Source organism: Theobroma umbraticum, unplaced genomic scaffold (assembly GCF_002168275.2).
Source record: "Theobroma umbraticum cultivar Fairchild unplaced genomic scaffold, ASM216827v3 scaffold_20.0, whole genome shotgun sequence".
NCBI lineage: Eukaryota > Viridiplantae > Streptophyta > Magnoliopsida > Malvales > Malvaceae > Theobroma > Theobroma umbraticum.
The window spans coordinates 4,264,637-4,287,880 of record NW_018397266.1 but is presented as its reverse complement, the minus strand read 5'-3'; the positions used below and the strand labels follow the sequence as shown (position 1 = coordinate 4,287,880).

The following is a 23,244-nucleotide window of genomic DNA, read 5'->3' as shown; positions in this document are numbered from 1 at the left end:
CATTTTAAAATTTAATGAAAAAATAAATATAAGCCCTAATAACGTCCCACGCACAGAGGGGGAGGGGAAATCCCAAATCGTACCAAAAAGTATTGCAGAAATGAACGCGATAGCCAGGCGAGTTAGTGCTACTATCTTTGCTCCGGCGAGTCAGGGGGCTAACTCGCTGGGTCGTGATCCTAGTCAGATTCAGCAATGGAGAGGGATACGGGTGAAGGTAAGGAACGGGAACTTGGAGCGCGCGTTGGCGTTGATGCAGAGGAAGATGCAATCGAGCGGAATCGAGCGGCTGATAAAGCAGGAACAGACTCATCACATTAAGAACTCGGAGAAGCGAGTTTTGGCACGCAAGAATCTGGAGCGTAAGATTCGATCGCAGGAGCTTGCTCGCAAGCTCCAAACTATCCTCATCAAGAAAGTCAGGTACTTTCTTTCAGTTCCTAGAATGTTTTAATTCTCTTCACTTATAGTATAAGGCTTAGATAGCTACAGTTAAAAGAAGCTAAAGAAAAAGATAGACTATAGATATATTGATGGATGCCTTAAGTGACTATACTTTACCTCTATGTTCTTCGTGTCCTGTCAATATTTTCAATGTTTCAAACTCTGTGCTTCTTTGATTTGGGGAGATGTGAATGCTATTTTTTTTCCTTTTAGACTAGTATTTGTTGTAATGCACATGAATACTTGTATTTTTTTTAAAAAAATAATAACAATAGATAAATCCTACAATTTAGAAGTATATTGAACATAGAATTCTAAACCAACCAAATCATTTTCTAATGGAAGTGATTCAATGGAATTAGAAATTTTATCATATATAAGATAAATCTTATTACTCTTAATTTATAAATAAAATTGGAAATATAATAAAAAATTATTTAAAGGGCAATTTAGAAGTAAAATGTAAAAAACATCTTTTTTTTTTCTTGTCAATAAAAAATTTTACACGCAATTATAGTATATTATACATATAGATTATAGGTCATAAATGAATATAGATAAAGATATAGCTAATAGATTATAGAGAGATGGAGAGGTTATAGATTGATGAGATTTGCTGCGGGTTTCTCTGCAGCTAGAGTTTTGCACTATCGAAATTTGTACAAAGGATTGGTTTTTAAGAATTTGTAGTCTTTTCTCAAAATTAAGTTTTGGCTTTCATTCCTGATAAGCAGTTGCTCTAATGTCTTTTTCATAGACCTTGCTCACGTCCAACTGAAAGATCTTTCCTTTGGTTCTTGTTTTGCATTTCATGTCTAAGGTACTGATAACTTTATTTAAATATGCAGGGGTCTATGAGGACAGCTTTGGTGAAGTTGCTGGTAAATTTTGCAGAAAATTTTTCATTTTCTTATGGAATTAAGGATCATGCAAACTTTACTTTTGCTAAACCTCATCAGTTGGCGAATGGCGGTGGCTTTGTACTGATTTCAAATTAATGTAGTCTTTCAGGAATTTACCTGGTTGAGAAATTGATGATACCTTTCTGTGGGTTGAAACAATTACTACATGAAATCCACTTTTCTTCAGCCGTGATCTCCTGTTATGTTTTTGGCTCAACATGAACTATAAGATTGTTGACCATGGCGATGATTAGCTGCTTTTATTCATTCACATCTGTGTACTGGTAAAACATGTGTAAGCAGCAGCAAACTATGCAATCCCATCTTGACTATAATGTTCATGTGGGAGTGATGGCTTTGAAATGCTTGATTTCAAATGTTCAAGCATGCTGTTGAAAGTGAATTGAAAGCGAATGCAAATTGTGGTGGATTTCCTTAGCAATGATGGATGGGTTTTAATTCAGTTTTTCCTATATAATGTATTTGTTTGGTGTCTAAAATGTCTCAGTGTTCTGGTGCCAGATTGCCCATCCCTTCATTCAGTTTCCCTTAAGTTGGAGATGGTGAAACACACCAGCAAAGATCACAACGTGTAATAACAGTAACAGGCCCAATTCGTGTTGTGGTAATCCTGCCCTACAAATGGGGGGCATTCGAAGAATCTTTGATACAAACTGTCTTTACATAGTTCAAATTGATCATATGGTATTTTTTATATATTTTGATTAATAATAATTAATTTATTTATAATTATAAAAATTTATTTTTAATATAAAAATTTAATCAAATATAATAAAAATAATAATTTATTGAAATATTCTTAACTAATTCAAGAAATAAATAAGTGAAATTGATTGGTTAGATTTTGGTAACTGTCATTTCCGGGTCTTAGTTACCAATATCGGGTACTAATGAAATTAATCCACGACCCAACCACACTGCCCGACCCGCTGTAGTAAAACTTGAGCTGACTCGGACCAGTCGACTGTTGCTAACTCACATTAGAAAACCACGAAACCCCCATAGCAGAGGGTTTAAGAAGCGAAGGCCAAGCAGCATGAGCATTTGACTTTGCTGCAAAAATCCTCAGTCCTCACAAAATGGAGACGACAAGGCTCCGTTTGCTGTTCGAGGATCGCAACATTCTGAACAAGTCACAGAAGAAACAAGGACTAAAACGAAGCTGGATTCTCCTTAAACCCCAACACCAAACCATCTTGGATCTTTCCTCTCATCTTCTCTACGATTTCCACCTCCACAGATCTTGCCCGAATGGCCTCATCCTTTCCGTAAGCCTCTCCCTGTTTCTCTCTTGCTTCTTCATGCCCTAATTTATTATTTTTGTGCTTTGTTATAGCATTAATTTTTCATTGCAGATGGACGGCTTTGTTTTGCCACCTTTCGAGTCAACTTGTATTTTCAAAGATAAAGATATTATCAGGTTAGTTTATTTATAATATATGTGCCTTTTTTTTCCTTTTGTGTGTGTGCCTGTGCTTTTTTTATAATTATTTTTGGTTAATTTGAAAATAGTGTGAAGAAAAAAGGAGGTAAGCGGACTGAGATTCTTAAGGTAGGTGACGGTTTGAATTCTTTGGAAGAATTAGAAATAGTAGAGCAACCGCCAGTGAATACAGGCGTGAAGCTTCTAGCCAGTGAGGAGTTTGACAAGCAACCTGGGGGATATGAAAGTGAACCGGAAGAAGATGAACAAGAACTTGAGCCATTGGAGAATGAGGAACATGTGGAAAGCACTCCAATTCAAAACATTGTTTCGAAGAAAAGAAAGGCATCGGAGAAGCTTCCCAGACCTAAGTAAGTTACTTTACCCAATCTCATGAAAACTGCATTTTTATTGATTTATTAAATTACTAGATATCTGCACTGGTAATTACTTATTATCTTTAATTTCCATTGTTAATTACATTTATATTACAGGAGGAAGAAAAGTAAACTGGCTAGTGCTGGAAAATCTCCTGTTTCTGTAGATAATGGAAATGATGTCCATCTCAAGAAAAGCAAAAGCTCTCATCAGAGAACTGCTCTCCCTGAAGAAAAGGTTGTTGAGAAGGATAATCCGGTTGATATACAGGGAGAACCAGAGAAGTCAAGCCACCCTGAAACTGATGAAAGTAGTGATGACGATACCAATGTGGGGAGGTAATTTCTATCCTGGTAATGTGGGTAGTTACAACATATTATAAGAGAGATTGATTGAAAATTTTGAGTTCTTAAATATTTTGGAATTTTCTATCCCTCATTTGCAATGATTTGGTTCATCGTTTCTGCAAAATGGTTGTGTGTGGATTAACTTAAATAGCTTCCCTTGTCTTTGCTTCTCTTATTGGCTTGTGGAAGAATATTTCTTCATTTGCATGTTTCTGTTTTGCAGGTTCCCCCAGCTTCAAGAAACTTGCAAAGGGAGTGTGGTTGTATCTCAGACAATTAGTGAAGCTAAAAAGGTTCTGATTGACGTTATTGTTTTGAATGGACTCGATTAGTAGTTTCTAATGAGGAATCAGTCATGTCGGAGATGGTGTCATATCTCTTAGAGAATTGGTTTATAAAGTTTGTGTTATCTACATGAAGAGTTGGTGTCATTGTTAGCAGGACCTATAGACCCAAGCCCATGCAGCTACCTAATGTACTCAACCATCTCATATATGGTGGTTCGATGTAGATCACTAATGTTCCCCGCATTTAATGTAGAATTTTACTTTCTTAATTGCTTGATAATATCATAGTTTTTAGGTTTGTCAACTGTGCTTGCTTACTGCTTTATCTGTATTGAAATTCTAACACCACTGCAGTTTCTGTTTAAATTTTTACTTTCCAGCTCCCTAGCAGAAGCGCACGACGTAAAAAAGCCAAAAGGCAATGGTTGAGGGAGCAGGCCAAAATTGAAAAGGAAAAGGTATTTCAGACTTTAGAAATATTGTCTAGTTCTTTTGGGCTTTTAAGGTCAAGATTTTTGGTCTACACATGATGAATTCTAATAATGAATAATGCTTGCACATTCATTATTAACGTTGACAATTCAGATGTTTTCTAGTTTATCATGCAGATGATACATGGATGTAATTAAGAGTTGGAATGATATGTTCCTGTTTATAGTAAGGTGAAGGTTACAGCTTACATGTTCTAATACATGAACGTGTGCAGCTGTTTGTGTGCATTATTTCTTACACTGCTTTCTAAGCCATAAATTGTCAAACTAATAAATCATTTGTATGGTTTGTTTGTCCTTACCTATATGCTTTTAGAAAAAAGAAACTCATGCATTATTGACTTAGATGATAATTCTATTTCATTTGATTTGCAGCTGCCTTCAAAACAGCTGCATGGGAAAGATAATCAGCAATCACCTGCAAAAGAGAATCTCAAAGTCTCTGAAGAACATCTACAACCAGTTAGCAATATCAGTGGTGAGGATTACGTGGTTCCAGTAGTAATTAGGCCGGGACATATTCGCTTTGAGCCCCTCGAAACAGGTTTTGGTTCTATCTCTTTCTGGTTCTTGAGGCTTAGCTGGGTGATATTAAAGTTTCATAATCTGAAATTGCAACATAGAGCTTGAGATACATTGGACAATGTGTTTGACATGCGTTATTGTTTTCCAGAAGATGCAGAGCGAGCTGTCCAACAAAGTCAAATTTCAGGGGTATGTTTTATTGATAATTTTATAAAATTTGTGACCTTCATTGTGACTCCCTCTTTTTGAAATTTTGGTCGGGAGAGGTGGTCCAGCCAGCGGCAAATAGGGTTAAAGAGTGAGGGTGGACAAAGAGATTATTCTCCACTAAGTGGTGATCTTATCTTGGAAGGAGGGGATTTTTAGGGTTTTAGCTTATTTGTTTATATCATATTATTTTTCCTGCATTATTCCATTTACATATATCTACATAGCTTATTTTCCTTTCTTTCCAGTCTGTTGCATGCTTGTTCACTGTTTAATTGAAACAGAGGAAAGCAGAGCTAAATCATTTATTTTGGCACATCCCGCTAACAGTGCATTATTGTTATTATCATCATCATATTGGATGTTGCTCAATCCAGTTCATCAGTGCATTATTTTTCTAACATAGTTGCTTATTCGGATGGCTGCTATGTTTTTGTTGATGTCAAATTTCTGTTGTTTGGTCGTGTCAGGAAACCTTTCAATGGAATGGAATAACCAGCAAGAAGAAGGGTCAAAAATGGGGCAAGGAGAAAACTCCATTTCTGAAAAGGAATGATGATAAAAGTTTTAGCCAAGTGAGTACTGAAATGGTGGCTGTTGAGGAAAAGGCAACCAGAACTGATTACATGGACTTTGAGAAGCTTATGCCCTATTCTAGCTTGCCTAAGGTTCCTTACTCTCTCTCTCTCTCTCTCTCTCTCTCTCTCTCTCTCTCCCCATGAGGCGAATTTTGTTTTGAGTGAGACAAGGTGGCATATTCTTCTATATGTACCGTGTTTATTATGCCATATATTGGTTTCAAATTCATATTCTTCAGAGATATAAGCATTAATGTTTTTTTTTAATATAATGCAGGAGGGAGATTTTGTTGCATATCGCTTAGTTGAGCTATCATCATCTTGGACCCCTGAGCTTTGCTCCTTTCGAGTACTGCTCTTTCTGAATTGTAGTTGCTTTATAGTTCCTAATTTTAATGACATGGACTTTTGCATTTACCCAATTTTTCTGCCTATAGGTTGGGAAAATATCACACTATGAAGCTGAATCCAACAGGATCATTCTGGCACCAGTGCCGGAATATCCAAAGGCTTCTGAGAAAAAGATAGATGGGGATGAATCTGAACTACAATCAGACACATCCCTTTATGGAGAAGATGGCTCATTAGAGGTATATAAACTCAAATTGTAAACTCTTCATATGATCAGGAATTCCTTTGTTTTTAATGTCCTTGTGTTGTATTGACAACATTGGAATTCAAGCCTGTAAAGTAGGTATTCAGTATTTAGGTGAGCCTTGCCCAATGCTTGGACATGTTATTGTGCTATATGTTATCTCAGACATTATAGTTGTGCTTGTGAAAATTTGTCATGCATGTTGAATGAACATTTTGATAGTTCAAACTCTCATGGTAGATTAAACTATTTTGTGAATCATGTTATCTGGAAATATAAGATAGTGATGCCTGCCTCATAAGTTATTCAAGGTTACAGGATCGGAAACGGCTTTAATTATGATTGAGGATATAAATAGAATTACGGCTTCTTGGGATCCACATTTTTGTAATTCATGTCCATTGTAAATTTACATGCCAGAGGCTAAGCTCCAATTGCTGTTTTATTCTTGGTTTTTTTGTGCTTGCTTCAGGAGTGCAGAAAGCTAACAAACGAAGTGTTTTTTGCTTTTCCAGATAGATTATACCTCTCTAATTGATGTTCGTCTCATCAAGCGTGGCAACTCAAATACCAATAGATCAGTTGCTGGTGGCATCAGTGAAAATAGTGCAGAAGATCAAAATGTTTTAGAAAATAGACAACCAAATGGCAGCAAGGAAGCAGCCCTTGTCTCAGCCCCTCCTCCTGCTCAAGGTATTAATAATGCTGTGTGTGTTCAACATCAGGTTATGTGATTGAGTGCTCACTTGTCGTGTTATTTGGTAGCTAATGGTGTCGTAAATGGGTGGGAAGAAATTAGCCAGGCTTTGAGTGCAAAGAAGGCGGAGCTCTGTAAAGAGGATGGTTGGAGTCAAACAGAGAGTTCAGGTAGGAGCTCGTGGTCCTATAGGGCCCTAAGACGCAGTGCCCTGGGCCCAACTATGGCTTTCTTAAGAGCACAAAATGGGATCTTAGGAGAAGCACCAACATAATTCAAGTGTAGTTCCTCAATGTTTTTGAACCTTTAAAAGATGAGAGCAAGGCAGTTTTGTTTTGGCTTTTGCTTTTAATGTACACGAATGTCTCTGGTGCCATCAAACTTAATGTCTTTGTGTGGAATGCAAATGTTTTATTTTTCACTTGTTTTACTGTAGAGGAGCTTTAATCTTTTTCTTTTTCCAATTTTAATTCAATGGGGAAATTTTTGGTGGACTTAGCCAGTTTATTTAGCCAAAGTTATCAAGTGCAGACTGGCAGGTTCAACCAGTTGAATAGCGACCTGCCATCCTTACCAATCTGGAATGATAGGTAGAACTGTTTGTTGTAAAAAATGGGGGATCGAACTGTTACAAAGGGGCAAACTGTTGGACCAGCATTTTGCTTTGGGCTATAAAAATGAGCTGAAACTTTGACTTTTTCAGCAGGGCACCAAAATATACAAGAAGGTAAAGTCTGCTACACTGCCAATGCCGAGAGCTCGAGCTACAGTCCTCTTGCTTTCTTTTTGAGTTTTTACTTTCACATTTCTCTTCGTTCTTCTGGTCTTCACTCTTCAAGGCTTTGTTTAACGTGTTCTTTCTCTATCAGCTGCCTCATTTTACATTTTTCTTCCTGCTGCATCTCACTTCAAGAAGGTTGGCTTATTTCTCCTCATTTTTTGTGTTAAATTTGTTTGTAATTGGTCTGTGAAAATATTTGTCTATGAAGCTACTGTTTTTGTTTTTGTTTGATTTACTCTTTAAGGCCCAAAAAGGAAAAGCTATGTACTCTGTTTAAGATAACTGGTGATGGTGTCGAAGATACTCTTTTGAAGATCAAAGGTTGGTAATTTAATTTGTTTAGCTCTAACTTCTTAGTTTAAACTTTAAATTTGTACCTTGATTAAATTTAATTTAAGATAACTATGTCTATTTTGTTGATTAAAATTTTTTGATAGATCTAAAATTTCTGAAAGTTCTGTCTAATTTTTCCTCTGCTATGTAGGATATTTATATATTTGCCATGTTTTCTTTTTTTTTTCTAACAGATAATGGACACTTCTAGCTCCACACAGTCATCTACTCAACATTAATCAAAGTCTGCATGATCTATTCATACCAAGTCTGATCCAGCATAGGCTTACATCTTTGAACAAGAGCTACTGATGGGAAGAAAATGAACATGTATTCTTTTTGTGAGAAAGTTGTGAAAGGTGGAGGTATTAATAGAATGGAAATGCATCTTGCTGGAGAAAAGGGTGATGTTTGACCTTGTAAAAAAAGCTCCTGGGGATGTCCATTTCAGAATGACAGAAAATGTGAAAGAAATTCAAGATCAGGAAAAGCAGAATGAATTAACTGGAAGCTTTAAATCCCTTTGGGTGTAGTTAAATTTAATCAAGGTGACATTCCCGAGGATCATGGTGATGACTCCACTTCTTCCTCCCAAGTTGGTTGATGTAGTAAAAGTAGTGATGCGTCAAACAAAAGGCTAATGGCTGTTTAAGGGGTCAGAGCTTATTATCCTAGTGGCACTAAACAGGGTTCTCAGCCCACTATTAAGGCCAAACTCCAGAGCAAGAAGAAATGGCATCAAGCAGACTTAGCTGTTACTCACTTTTTCTATGATGCTTGTATCCCAATGAATGCTGCAAATTCCTCCTACTTTCAGCCAATGATAGATGCTATAGCATCCATGGGTTTGGGATATGAAAATCCTGGTTATCATGCTTTATGAGTCAACTTACTGGAGGCTGCAAAAAATGAATTGCAGCTGCTTCTTAACTCCTACAAAACCACTTGGACACCGACACTGGATGTACTATAATGGGAGGTTTGAAGGATATCAGTCAATGATCAATTTGCTTGTCCATTGTCCAAAAGGAATATTTTTAAGGAATCATTTAAACTTAAAAAAGAGACTATGTGATCAGTATACCAGCATCATAAAGGAGAGATAGGATCGGCAGCTTCTCTGTGATCTCCATGGTGCTGCATATTGGGTGAATCTGGCTTTTCTATATGATCAAAAAAGGTTGTCAGAAGCCACGGTTCTGGAAGGGCTTGTAAATGTTGTTAGCAACGAAGTTATTGGGGTTAGCAAAACCAAGTTGTTGGATGAGACAACTCTGTTTTGAGAGCTTATGCATGATTTTGGACTAGATGTAGCCTATGCTTCGGGAAAACTTCAAGACGGTGTAAAAATAGTAAAAGGAAATTATTTTAATTACGTAATGTGAATTTCTTTTATTATGTTTTTTTAGTTTTGTATACTTACATACTAAATGTCACTTTCTATCTTCTAGATGAATGGTGGAGGTTGTTTGGGCACGACACTCCAAATTTGCACAATTCAGGTATAGGAGCAGGTTTGAAAGGGTTTCTTTTATCTTCTTGTCAAACTGTTTCTTCCTCTGGTTGTGAAAGAAATAGGAGCTGGTTTGAAAGGGTCCATTCAAAGAGGAGGAATAGGTAATGATGTTGTTTATGTACTTCACAATATCTCTTTGAAAGATGGGTATGGAGCTTTTATCTTGTTAATTTGTTATGTCACTCTGTTTACTTATTTCATTATGGAGACGGCTCTGGAATATGGTAATCAAATTTATTTATTTTGTTTAAGTTTGTAGGATTTGCAGCAAGAAAACAACATTCGATCCTATTGAGTGTGAGTGTATTGAGAAGATTGATTATTGGATTATCGAGGAAAATCCTTCATCCCAACTGGGTGTGAAGAGTTGGACTCACCCAAGAGGAGCAAAATGCTCATACACTCGGAGGTTAGTAAATGAAGATGCAATACTAAGCAATCACCTCACTTTTATATGTTTGATTTTGGTGGATGATGCGAAGATGGAGAGGACGACGATTTGTTAGAGGTTAAAGAAGGGATGGATCTTTCGTCCTTTGATGTTGGACCTAGTGGGTGCAAATGACAATAGTCAAAGATTAAAACATCTGCCTAAGACGTTGAACTGAATCGGACCAAATTGAACTGATCGATTAAATTGATTCAACTGAAAATTGCCTCCACCAGTTATCTCTTTAGAAAAATTGAATTTAAGGTGTGGTTGCGCCTTGGTCGCCCGTTTTAATCAGACTGCCGGGCTTTATGTTTAAACTTCATCGGCTTAAGTAAATGCTATAATTAAGTATGCTAGGGTCGGATTGAATACGTCCTTATTCAAAGCCTGCAAATTTGACTAGTTTACGTTTATTGGCAATGTATCTCCCCTTCCCAAGCGGTGCTTATCATACCTTAGCTTGGGAATTTGCTACATTGACAGATCCCAATTTGACTTTTCCGATGATTTTCTAGTGATTCATGGTTCAGCCTGTGTCTGGTCTAAATCACACCTCGCTTGATACTTAAAAACGTTGAAACCAACCATTCTGTTAGACTCGAGATAACCACAGAGAAGTTAGTTGCAATGGGAAAAGGGGGAAACACGTTAACAATGAAAATCACTTTGATTCTCTTTTCAAACCCAAAGAGCAACACCTTTCGTTGTTGGATGTAGCCAGTCGGCAAACTGAAGAAAGGGTGAAATAAATTTCACAACTACTTATTTCAACCGAGTATTTACTTGGATTTCCTATTAGTGTGTACAGCAGGCTTAATTTCTGTACATGGTTAAACAATACCTCGGATCTGGTCAAATGATACATCTCACAAGCATAGAGTTATGACCTGTACTGCTTGGGATGCCCAACTCCCTTTTTTTGACTAAGCTGCGATTGCTCCATTCTGACATTCGATGAGGGTGCTAAGAAAGATCATTACCAACCTCTTGAAGAAACCCTACATCATGGTTTAGCCACTCTCAATCATGGCTGCCCTGTTCAGCCTTCTGGAACGACAAAACAGTTGAAAAGGTTCAGGAACTGCTCTGGCTCCTTGCCTTCTGTAACTATCTACATGTTGCAAATAAATTTTCCACATTAGAGAAATAGCTCATAATATCAAACCATAAACAAAAACCAAAGGGATAGGAAGAGACCCGTGTCTGCATGGTATTGCGGTTTTCTTCCTACGGTTTCAGCAGTCTAGACTGCTTTAAACTATAACAATAATGCAATAAAACACACAACCTATTGTATAAGTTCATGTGTAGGCCGAAAAAAGGCCCAAGGAGATTGCCAAAAGACACTTGAGACTACCGAAGAAGGAAAACAAAATTTGTTCAAAGAAGCCAAATTCTTCTGCTAACAACATACAAGTTAGCAAGCAAAAATGCCTCCACTTTACACCCCTCTTTGTGTATACAACTTCGCTTGAGAGAGTGCCCGTGGGACTTACATGCCTGTCTAGACTCCTATCAACTTTTGCGCAGCTGTAGTTTAACCACGCCCCTCCCATTTTCCATATCCTTTTTCAGTAGTTAACTTCACTAGAAAAGAATCTTGTGCTCCTTGATTTCAACACTAATCAACTCTAAAGTTTGTAGCAGTCAGGAATTAGAGCTTGTATGTTTGATGGTGAGGATCAACAACCATGTTTACACATGTAACCTGATTCCTTTCAATCCTCCACTACTTTTATAGGAGTGGGTGGCGATTCTCCCTCTCCTGTTCTCCCTTATTCCAAGCTAAGAGGGAAAAAATGTATATTGAAGTGGAAGTTTCACAACAATACCTCTCTAAGCTCTAAGCATGGTATTATTCACACCATTTACATGAGGATGTACATCGACAAGAATCCAACAAAAATATATTGTTATACTTAAATCTGGCCTCTTGAACTAGAAGATATATATATATATATATATATATATATATATATATATATATATATATATATATAGAAATTCACACAAATTGTAGCTAATGGATTACAGATCACTCATACAACTACCCTCAATGTTATTCTCGATCTTCTTTCTGACCTAGAAAAAAGTGTTCCACTTAATGGCTCATGCAGAATTCTAAATCACTAATAAGCTAATAAGCTATTGAACAGAGACTTAAAAAACCACAAATTTTAAAGGAAAATAAGATTTGATATATAATTTTCAGAATAGAAGTGCGGGGTTACCTGTATAGAGGCATTTAGGGGCAAATCCATTTTATTAAGAAAGTCACGGCCAACAGATTCCCAGTGAGGATGGCTATCCTTGTATGTCTCATCACAGCCTACAACTTGGCTGTGTCCTTTTTCACACACACTTCACGCCCTAGCCAGACATATAAAACACCAGAATCACTTGTACCCAAGCTTGCATCGGGAGCCAACAACATATATGCTGCTCCTGACTCAAGGATGTGAGATCCATTCATCTCCACTTTATTGAGTGTAGGCCAATGGTACATAGCCGAGGTGGTTACTCCTGAAGCCTTCTCAAAGATTCCACCGAATTGAGGATGACATTCACCATATTCCCTTTTATCTTCACTCCCACTATGTGACTCAATACTAGCAGCAACAGCTTCAGAATCTAATGTTAACTCTTCTCTATTGTCTTCAGGCTCATATTGATTACAATCTAATTCATTCATTACAACATCATCCAAGTCGGGCAGAGAAAAGGACCAAGACCTTACAAGATTCCTGGGGCCTGCTTCATCAACTGATGGTAGAAGCATACGTGGTGGAGGATGACTGCCCCTGCGCTCGGCAATTGAGGGAGAAGTACCTTTACAAGGCAAACAAGTATTTGCCGCCCTCGAAGTAAGGTCAGAAGAAAATGTCTGGGTCGGTAAAGGGAAAGTTTCTTTACATGGTAAACAAGAATTATGTGGCGAGGAAACATTCTTGACTGAAAACATATCAGTAGCTTCCAGGCCAGAGGGTGAAGGCTGCCGAGAAGACCAATATGACAAGTCAGACCAATTAGAGGATGAGGGTGAAAACGTAAATGAACTGGCATAGTCAGGTGTTGAAGGTGAAAGTGTAGGAGACTTGGAATGAATTTTGCGTTGCTAGCCGCAAAAGAAGAAAAAGAATTTGGTGAACTGCAATGAGACCTTGGTGGCAAGGAGAATCAAAAAGAGTAACGACGGTTCTACTTCCTCACAAGGATCTGGACTCTGAATTGGGCTACTATCTGGGAAACAGTCGAAGGAGTCTGGTGAACCACATGGAAAGATTGACGGAGATGATGGTGACGAGAGTGACATATCTTCTGAATCTCTCTGAATGTCAATAACCATATCAGTTCGATCACTGACTGGAGTCAACTTACAACCCAGTTTGGATGAATTCACAAATTCTTTCATGACGCCATTAGCAAACTTCTGTCTTAGCCTACCCCAACCATTTTCTCTGGAAGGAAGGCAAGTTTCTGATCCAGCGGTTGACACTGAAAAAGGTGGAACAACTCCACCAGCAAGTGCCTTACGGAAAAGTTCAAAATCCAAATCATAATCATCTACCTTCCTTTCACCGACCCAATTTTATTTGACGGAGCCATCTTATCGTTATTAGAAGTCAAATTATCTACGTTCCTGACCTCTGCTCTGTCATAACCATCTGCTGAGAGCTGTCCAGTAGCAAGGGCATCCCAAAATTCCAAAGGCTCTTGCCCTTCTCTAATCGTTACAATAGGACCCTGCGCCCGTTCATACCGAACAACCTGATTGGCAGCCAATCCAGCACTACTCGACACTACACCTGGTTGCATTTCTTTCCAATCCAAACATATATAGCAGAAGGAACATGCACAATGAACGCCCCACGTGAATCAAGCCCTTGTTTACCAGGATGATTTAACATTTTTGGTACAAGATGAAGAGGATCATAGGATGAGTGCGGAGCCATTCTATACACCCTAAGCACAGAATTCGGGCTTGCGCGCACAGCATGCACCCTCTTTTGGCACTGCAGAAGTTGGAAAGCAAATCCTGTATTTGGATTAGTCACCCCTCGTGCTGCCTTCACATATTGAAACGCATCCTCAAAGCTCTGGCCTTCCCTCCACATGAGATAGGCAATAACCAAAGAGGTTGATCTTGACACTCCCTGGCAGCAGTGCACCAGAACCCTCCCGCCTTGTTCTCGAACATCTTCAAAGTAATCAAACACATCATACAGAATACTGGTAATATCCTCAGACGGGCTATCTTGTAACCAAAGTGTTTTGTAAACAAGATCATTCTTGAAATACTCGGGACTAACAAAACCAACACAGTTCAATACATGAGTAATCCCATTTTTTCTCAAAATTTCCCTATTCTTAGCCACAGCATCACTCCCTAAAAAAATATGATCAGCAATCCTGGAACACTCTTTATCATAGAAAGCTAGCTTATCTCTCCTCAACTGAAACTCCATATTGGAACCCGGACTCTCAAGGGGCTTAACAGAGCCTCTAGGGGTCTGGGGATTAGGCCAAACACCGAGATCATCAGAACCAGGTTTTGGCCACTCTTCCACAGGCCTTCTAGTTATTGAAAGAGGAGGCAAACAAGACCTCCCCTTCGTGTTCTGTGGCGGTTTCGGATTAGGCTTAGTTGGCGAACGGTCAGTCCAAGAAACTGACCGTAGATATGGTTTCCGGGCAGTAGCAGCAGCCCCGGCATGCCGGTCCTTTTCTTCTTGGCCTAACATCTCAAAAAAAAAAAAGAACTCTAACCAAAATTCCAACAAATTAATTGATACCCATTAAAGGATACTTCCAGGAAAGGCCATTCAAAATGGGAAATTTATGGTCTTTTTGACAATAAAGAGCCCTGTTTTTCTACCTAAACCCCTTGACTCTTTCTCTCCCTATCTTCCTTTGTTTATTTTCTATATGTACAAAGTTTAGACAGAGAAAGAAGAAGAAAATTCATATACGAATATGACCCAGTAAAACTTGTAGCTGGTATGGCTATGGGACCAATAAAAATCCAACTATGATAGACAAAAGAGGAAGAAGAAAATAATATATTTTGTTTATTTATTTTTAAAAACCTGAGATTTTTGAACAGACACTTACTTGGAGTCTACCTTCAAATGGAAAAACCCAAAAAAAAAACAGAAAGAAAAAATTACGAGTCATTTGAAAACTCAACTTTTGGCAGCGGAATTTTCATATGAATCGTCAAGGAGGTTACTGCAAAAGGCAAAAACCATTCAACCAAAGAGAAAGAGAGGAAGAAAACAGCGACAGAGAGGGACGAATGAGTTGGAGGGAACGAGTTGTGGCGGGCTCAGTCGTAGTAGCCCATGGGAAGGCGTTTGTTGGATTTTTGGAAATGAAAGGAAAGGTGAGAATGGGTCAACGTGACATGTCATCCTGGTGTGTGGCGTATTAATCATGCATGTCAAGTCTTGTGATGTCATTTACACTATTGCCACCAAGAAAGAATTTTCATTTTTCTTTTAGTTAGAGAGCGAAGAAAGAAAATTAAGGGAAATTTTATTTTTAAAATTATTTCTTCTTTATGTTTTATAGCATAATCGTGGATGATCCGGAAGGAAACTTTAGATGCACTCTATTGAACTTACTTATTACATTTCTTTAATAACCATCATTTATTTTTTTTAATTTAATTTTTTTATATATTTTTAAATTAAACAATAAACTAAACACTTGAATATAATTTAATGTTTAATATTTCTTTAATTAATTTGTTTCAATTGAAAAACAAAATTATTATGACATGTACTACACCGTTTAAATTTAGCTATGTAGGTAAAAGATAATACTAATACATATTTCCAGGAATGACTTATGTGTTACTTAAACTATGCCGTGTATTGGAATCTTTTTCCTTTTCTTGTATTTTTTATTTTTATTATTTTTCTCCCCTTTCTTTTTTTTTTTTATGATCTAATGCTAATCAGTAATTTTCAAAAAGAAAACTAATCAGTCAAATTTTTTTCTTTTTTTTCAAAATTAAGAAAAAATAAATTCGACTCTTTAAATAAGAAATTTATTATGAAGTTACAGCCCATTCACTTTGGACATTTTGGGGACCTTGTATCCAAACTCAAGTTGGTTACTTTATTACCAACTTGAGCTTGAGGGAGGATGTTGACCATCCCTGATTTCATATCATTAATGGAATTTCGTGGCCTAATCTCATGCTCATTTTGTGAATAGCATAAATCAGGGGTGTTATTCTGAGATCTCTCTCCCTATGTATGAATACTCCAAGCTTTGTATAATTCTAGTATCTCAAAAAAAAAAAAACAAAATTATTTAGTGTTTCAACTCATAAAATTAAATTTATTTTGTATGATATTTGTATATATTTTTTTAAAAAAATTACATTAAACAAGCTAGTACTAGGTTGCATCCTTTGTTAAATGTTCAACCAAAGTTCATAACTTGATATTCTAATTCGAGTTTTTTAGCTTTCTTTTTAGTATTGACTGATGGCAATGTTAAGCTATGGATCTCAACAGTTAAGGAATTTATCAATTTGCGAAATTTATATAATAAAACCATCGCACGTCCATTGAAGTCAAAACAAAAGGCTTGCCACAGTTCCAAAGCCGGACCGATGACTTTCCGTGAACTGTATTGTGAGATGAAAAAATGGAGTTGCGAAAAGCAATCTTGTCCTAAATTTACGAATTTAACCAGCAACAAGCAAGAAAAGGACAAAGCCCCAGCTGGGTGAATGAGACAAAACCAGGCTGATAGGCTGTTGCTTTGAAACTTCCAACCCAACCAAATTGGGCAGATCGACAGTAGTAGAAATTTGACCCAAAGATGACCGGCTCACTCTCCTGCGCCACGAGCCAATGAAACGAAACTGCAAATCCCTAAAGGACACTTGACCGTCGCCGTTGGAAACCCCCCACTTGTAGTAGAAGTGTATGACTGCTGTTTTGTTGTACTAGTTTCAAATTTGAAGATATCACGCTGGAAACTTACCCGAGGGGAGGGGGACAAACACAAGTGGGTCTTCAACTTTCAGCTTTCCTGTGGATTGAAAGAGATTGTCAGAGGTGTGAATGGAAGACTAGCGTTCGACTCCTCCCAACTTGCACATCATGTACACTAGAGGTCACTCACGCCATTTACAGTTTAACATTAATACATGCATGCGGTAACCGTTGCACCTCTCTTTTCGTTTATGAGCACTTAAACAACACACCCCAAATTCCCTATGCTGTTTGTTTTTTTGTTTTTTTTGTCAAAAAAAAAAAAACAGAATAGAATTCATCAATCAAAAGAAACAAAGAAAACCAAGTTTATGTGTTCCTGCTCATAACAGTAAAATCTACAAGAAAGAAAGACTCTGGATCTCCTATCACAACCTGTACATCCCCCAAAACAACCCAGGAGGTTCGCATGACCTCCACAAATCCACTCTAGAGTAGGAAAAAACCATAAGATCAAAAAGGCCGCTATACAATCCAAGCCACCAGCAACCAAAAAAAAACCAGGCAGCATCACACCCAGACAATCAAAAAACAAGATAACAGCAATATATACCAAACTTAAACCAGCCTTAAAAAAAACCCAATGCTGTTACTTGGATGGTGGATCCACATGTTGGTGCCTTACATTTGGTTTAGATTCTCTGTTTTTGGCTTTTCAATGGTTTGGTTGTGTCAGGTGAATGGTTTGCTTTGAAGTAATAGTGAATCATTTAGATACTAGCTAGTCATACAAGAAGCAATTATTCTTTTCAGTAATATTATTTTCTTCCGTTTTTAACTACTTAATCAAATATTCACAAATTATATAAATGTAAGAGGAGTCATTCTACTTTGTCATTACTTTTACTCCAAATATTTGTATTCTTGACTAATAGTTATCTATAAAATACATTTAGAGATGGGGTCTATCCATTTATAAGTAAGTCAAATCATTTACAAAGGAAATATTAAAGTCATATTAACTAACAGAATATTGTCACATCAAGTAATAAAATTTTTGGACAGAAACGAAATGCTAGGACAATTTTATGAATATTTATATTTTGTTCAACAAACAAATAGTACGCAACCAATTGGAGGCTAACACACAGTATAGAGGGCTTTTAGCAGCTTAAACAATCCAGATTTTTGAGTCTGGCTCAACCAATGCATTCTCTGCACGTGGCAGAAAGATCACATCATGAAGGGCTTGGGTTGCCTAAAGAGTCTAACTAGGAAGAAATTTTCATCCAATAAATACCTGACAAGTGGCATACATGTTTTTCTCCTGGGGAGACTCCGAATAGGTATAATACTTTGACTGGATTGATAAATGTATGCCCAACTCCCAGCAAATTTGGTCAAAAATGAATCTAATATTTTTCGTATTTTAAATTATTGATATTACTAAATTCGTCAAAATTCCGTCGGAGAAAGTTGAAAATTTGTGGAGAAAAGTCGTAAATATGTAAGAAACGTTCAAAGTCCATTGAGAGAAGTCGAAAATCCTGTTAAATCTATCGAAAATTTGTCAAAAAAATTATAAATTTGTCAAAAATCTATCACAAAAGTCAAAATCTTTTTAGAGAAATCGTAAATCTATTTAAAAAAGCTAGAAATTTGTTGAAAATTTTGTGTTCTAGTAATAGAATTTCATCGATAATATATTATAATTCCAACTTGATAGGTTAATTTATGACAATCTGTTAATAATAATGTTAAATTCTAACTATACATCTAACAAATCACAACTAGACAAATAATTATGCCTTAAACAGGATGTTAGCGATTAAAATTGAAATTGTTCAAATTATTAAAATACAACAAGAATAAAAAGTATGAATATTTGAAATCTCAAAGTCATAACAATCCAAATCTTCATAAAAAATTTAAACAAAACACGAACATTTTGAAATGCAAGCGCATGTAAACAAAGAAAAGGAGCTCAAGATTCAATGCATGTATGGTTATCTCAAGTCATCAAGTTTGCCATTAATTTGTCATCCATTACAAAAAATAGAATATTATTGACGAAAAATTGCATCGGTAATAGTTAATATTTCATTAGTATGTTGTATTATCAACAAAAATTTTCATCGATATTCAGTCGAAAATATTATGGTCGGTAATGACAAATCTGTCAGTAACGAAATATTGCATCGGTAAATTATCAACTGAATATTCCGTTAGCAAAGGCTCAGATCTATCGATCGATTTGCTGTTGGTAATAAGGGAATTTTATCAGTAATTTCTGTCAATAACATGAATTAAGATCCGTTCGTAATTTGCATCAGTTATTATTGACAAAAAGATAACGTCGATAATTTCATCGATATTTACTGAAAGGTTTACCAATGGATAGCCGACAGAGTCGGCTTTGAAGTCAGTAACAAAATCCATCGGCAATGGCTTCAAATCTGTTGGTATTGTGAATGAACTACGATGGTAATTTCATTGATAATTGATGAATTTTGACTGTAATGGATGAATTATGTCGGTAATAACTATAGGATCGATTTACTTTTAGAAAATTCAATTTTGTCTAATTCGTAATAAAATTGTTCTATGATATTGTTATTGTTAAAGTAAACATATATCAAACATATACGCATATAAAACATATGAAAATGTAACTCAAATCATAATTGTAAACAAAATTCAATGTAAACATATGATAAAAATCCAAATAAGTATCTAATAAAAACCTTACTAAGGAGATGTGGGTGGCTGCTACTGTGGTGGATGTAGTGGACCTGACTGTTGTGACAAGGAAGACTCGAAGGTGCCTGAAAGTGATAACCTTGCTACAATGACCTTCAGTAAGTTATTAATTCTGCAGCATTATTATGGTATTGACATTATTAATCAATTGTCGATATCTTTTGGGCTAAAGCGTAGGAGAAAGAGGAAGTTGTGCACTGTCAGGATCACTAGCAACCTTAGATGTCACAGTTAGAGCTAGAAATCTCAAAGTGGGGACTTTAGTGCCAAATTCGTAAATGTGGATCTGAGTACTAATAAGCCTTCCAATGGCCTTGATCCATGCCTCAAGATAAAACTTCGGTTAGGTCGATGGCTTGTCACCATACTTGTGCAAGAAAGCTGAAACGTATGATTCTTACAAATAGAAAAATAATTAAAATTATTAAGTTATTTCATTGGTAAGCAACATATATATCGAATATATATAAATACATGTATTACTTACATAAATAGTTTTGGACCTGTTGTTCATAAATTATCTAGTACTCTTCTACCATTTGTGAATGCATTCAAAGAATTTGGAGAATGTCACCTAGAGCTACTTTTCCTCATACTGTAATTATGAAAAGAGAATAAGAATATAAAAAAACATCATTGCATAATACCACAATCGTTAACAATATAAAGAATTATATTATTTAAGTGAATGATTTTTATAGCATTAAAATAAAACCACATACCATCCTCTTTTGGTGTAGGGCGAAAGGCAAAGAACCACCTATATGTTTTGCAATGCCGCTATCTTTCTCTATTAGGTAGTTTTGCTTGGCCTTACGTGAGTGTGACTACCACTTAAGCTTGGACTATACATTATCAACTAGTTGGTCCCATACTTTAGCAATGATCCAATTCCTACATTCAAGAAAAATATATATTAATATTGGAAATTATAATAGATATGCTATAATACTATATCCTTTTGTTACCTCGAATTTACCCCCCATGTTATCTTTATGCTCTTGAAGAACCTGCCTCCATGTCGGCTAAGGTCCATTAAAGTTACTTTTGATAATTTGTGTAATCATCATAGTAATACTAGTCTCCTCAAAAGTACTACAAAATAAACTTATTATTAGTAAAACACATTAATTTATTAACTAAATTGACTACATATAATTAATTATATAAATTGGAGTAAAGGAAATTACTTAAGGACTTTTTTTTTTGACCCTAAAAAAAAACTATTTTTGAAAATAAGCACCGAGATAATTTTAACTGTTTTTAACTACCACGGTAGATTTTGAGACAAAAATACCCTTAATGAGACATTCGTTGAGGCGCACCATCAAACACAGAAAAAATCGAGAAATAAATAGATAAATATGCAAATAATTTGCAAACTTCTAATTTTCTACAAAACATCCATTTTTTTTAGCTAAGCTTGTCTGAGGGCAAAATAGGATGTTGCATGGAAAAAAAAGGGTTTTTTTTTTTTTTTTTTTTTTTCAGATATTTCGAACATGGCATTCAGAACCGGTCCGGTGAATCGAAGCTCCGAGGATGATGTGGCAACCAGAAATCCGTGATACGGTGGTGAATCAGAAGGAGAAAGATGTGAATCCAAAGCACGAAATCGTCATACTACAGCAGGGCATATGTGAGACGGTTGTGGCAGGCAGGGTTTAGAGTTTGTGACACGACTCGGAGGGAATATGTGAGTTGACATTGTGATAATATGTGACACGACAGAGAATGTGGCATGAAACGACATGACGGGAATGTGTGACAAGGCTATGACACGGCAAGGTTCAGAGTTTGGTGACACGCCATGGAGGGAATCTGTGACACTCCAGAGTTCAGAGTTTGTGACACGTCATGGAGAGAATCTGTGACACTCTAGAGTTCATAGTTTGTGACATCACATGGAGGGAATCTGTGACACATCAGAGTTCAGAGTTTGACATGGCATGGATGGAATCTGTGACATGACAGTATTTAGAGTTTGTGACACGCCATGGAGGGAATCTGTGACACTACAGGGTTCAAGTTTGTGACACGTCATGAAGAGAATCTGTGACACACTAGTGTTCAGAGTTGGTGACACGGCATGGAGGGAATCTGTGACACGCTAATGTTTAAAGTTAGTGACACGGCATGGAGGGAATCTATGACACGTTAGAGTTCAGAGTTTGACATAGCATGGATGGAATCTGTGACACGACAATATTCAGAGTTTGTGACACGCCATGGAGGGAATTGTGACATGACAGGTTCAGGTTTGTGACACGCCATAGGAGGAATCTGTGACACGCCAGTGTTCAGAGTTGGTGACACGGCAGCGAAAGCTTTGTGACACGACACGTTCAAGTTGTGACACGCACTGAGAGAATCTGTGACACGCCATGTGTGTGTCAGATGGCATGGTTGTCACTGGGTGACACGACATGTTTGAAAGAGAAAGAAAAAAAAACGGGCAAAAAAAATGAGAAAACCGATTCGACTTCCATTGAATGAATATTATAAGGCCATCTCATTTTAAATTAATTATTTTTCAGAAATCGCAACATCTGTGTGAAGGGTTCTCAGAGAGTTTGATTCATTCTTCATTCCCAAAGGTACCAAAGAGTTGGACTTCCTTCTTTGCAAGCTTAACAAGACGAGAGCAACAATGTCAATTATCAATTAAGAGGTCAGTCAGCCTAAAATTAAAACTTCTTCTGTTCTTTACTTTTTTCTTGGGTTTGTTTGATATATTCGTGTTATTTCCTTTTGGAATGGTTATGTTAGTTAGTTTAAGAGGAATTATGTTTAGGGTAGTTTAAGGTGATTTTTGAAATGTTATTGCCTTAGTTAAACTGTTTTCTTCCTGGTTTTATGGTCTTATGGTCGTACCAAAGCTTTGACGGAGTTTCACGACTGCATATCGTGTCACGATATTTGACTTGTTATGCAAAGCTTGTCGCGACATTTGACTTGTTATGATTGGCGTGTGACCACATTTTACTTGTTATGCATGGCGTGTCACGACCTTTTACTTGTTATGCATGGCATGTCACGACCTTTTACTTGTTATGCATGGCGTGTCACCACATTTTACTTCTTATGCATGGTGTATCACAACCTTTTACTTGTTATGCATGGCGTGTCACTACCTTTTACTTGTTGTGCATGACGTGTCACCACCTTTGTGTTGTTTTGCAGATGCAGTCCAGATAGTATGAGGATCTTGACAGTAGCCTTATTGTGCTAAGGGAAAAGTAGGCATTCAATGTCGCGATTAACACCCATTGTAAGTGGTCGCAGCTGTATTGCATCAGCAAGACTCTCCAAGAGAAAGGGAAGTATGATGCAGTGAAGCGAACGTGCTTCGGAATGCTGCTGGACGTATATCTGTAAGGTTACTTTTATGCTAGACTCCTGCATAGCATCATGATTCGTCTAATCAGTGTGAGAGATTCAATGGAGCATGAGCTATGGTTTGCCATTGGGAAGTGCAAGGCACATATATCAAAGCAGGAGTTTTGCCTTATCACCGGATTGAAGTTTGAAAGAATGCTCGATGTGTTCAGCCAACCATACGAATTTGGTGTG

At 36.9% G+C, this 23,244-nt stretch overlaps 3 protein-coding genes and 1 pseudogene across 5 annotated transcripts; 3 read left to right on the top strand and 1 right to left on the bottom strand.

Annotated features, from left to right (window-relative positions):
• Window positions 1–63: 63 nt before the first annotated feature.
• Window positions 64–1,788, top strand: LOC110423547 (Ribosomal protein S21 family protein). 2 transcript variants are annotated; one of them, XM_021437775.1, is made up of 3 exons: window positions 64–423; window positions 1,293–1,325; window positions 1,448–1,788. In XM_021437775.1, the coding sequence occupies exons 1-2, from the start codon at window positions 101–103 to the stop codon at window positions 1,300–1,302; spliced, it is 333 nt and encodes a 110-aa protein (XP_021293450.1). In that variant the 5' UTR covers window positions 64–100; the 3' UTR covers window positions 1,303–1,325; window positions 1,448–1,788. The 2 variants fall into 2 exon arrangements, with proteins under 2 accessions (XP_021293450.1, XP_021293449.1); XM_021437774.1 differs by having other exon boundaries at window positions 1,293–1,788.
• Window positions 1,789–2,301: 513 nt separating this feature from the next.
• Window positions 2,302–7,316, top strand: LOC110423546 (sphere organelles protein-like protein). Of its 2 annotated transcripts, none has more exons than XM_021437773.2 (13): window positions 2,302–2,635; window positions 2,723–2,787; window positions 2,880–3,161; window positions 3,285–3,506; window positions 3,739–3,808; window positions 4,183–4,260; window positions 4,669–4,837; window positions 4,970–5,007; window positions 5,496–5,693; window positions 5,881–5,952; window positions 6,041–6,193; window positions 6,714–6,891; window positions 6,964–7,316. In XM_021437773.2, the coding sequence occupies exons 1-13, from the start codon at window positions 2,447–2,449 to the stop codon at window positions 7,167–7,169; spliced, it is 1,920 nt and encodes a 639-aa protein (XP_021293448.1). In that variant the 5' UTR covers window positions 2,302–2,446; the 3' UTR covers window positions 7,170–7,316. The 2 variants fall into 2 exon arrangements, with proteins under 2 accessions (XP_021293448.1, XP_021293445.1); XM_021437770.2 differs by having other exon boundaries at window positions 2,306–2,635; window positions 4,967–5,007.
• Window positions 7,317–8,337: 1,021 nt separating this feature from the next.
• On the top strand, window positions 8,338–9,776 carry LOC149526752 (uncharacterized; annotated as a pseudogene).
• Window positions 9,777–10,600: 824 nt separating this feature from the next.
• Window positions 10,601–15,369, bottom strand: LOC110423545 (protein-tyrosine-phosphatase MKP1-like). Its single transcript, XM_021437768.2, is given in 7 exon segments — window positions 10,601–11,069; window positions 12,190–12,317; window positions 12,320–13,060; window positions 13,063–13,136; window positions 13,138–13,540; window positions 13,543–13,762; window positions 13,765–15,369. Coding segments are annotated over 7 exon segments (2,574 nt in total). The 5' UTR covers window positions 14,701–15,369; the 3' UTR covers window positions 10,601–10,997.
• Window positions 15,370–23,244: the final 7,875 nt, after the last annotated feature.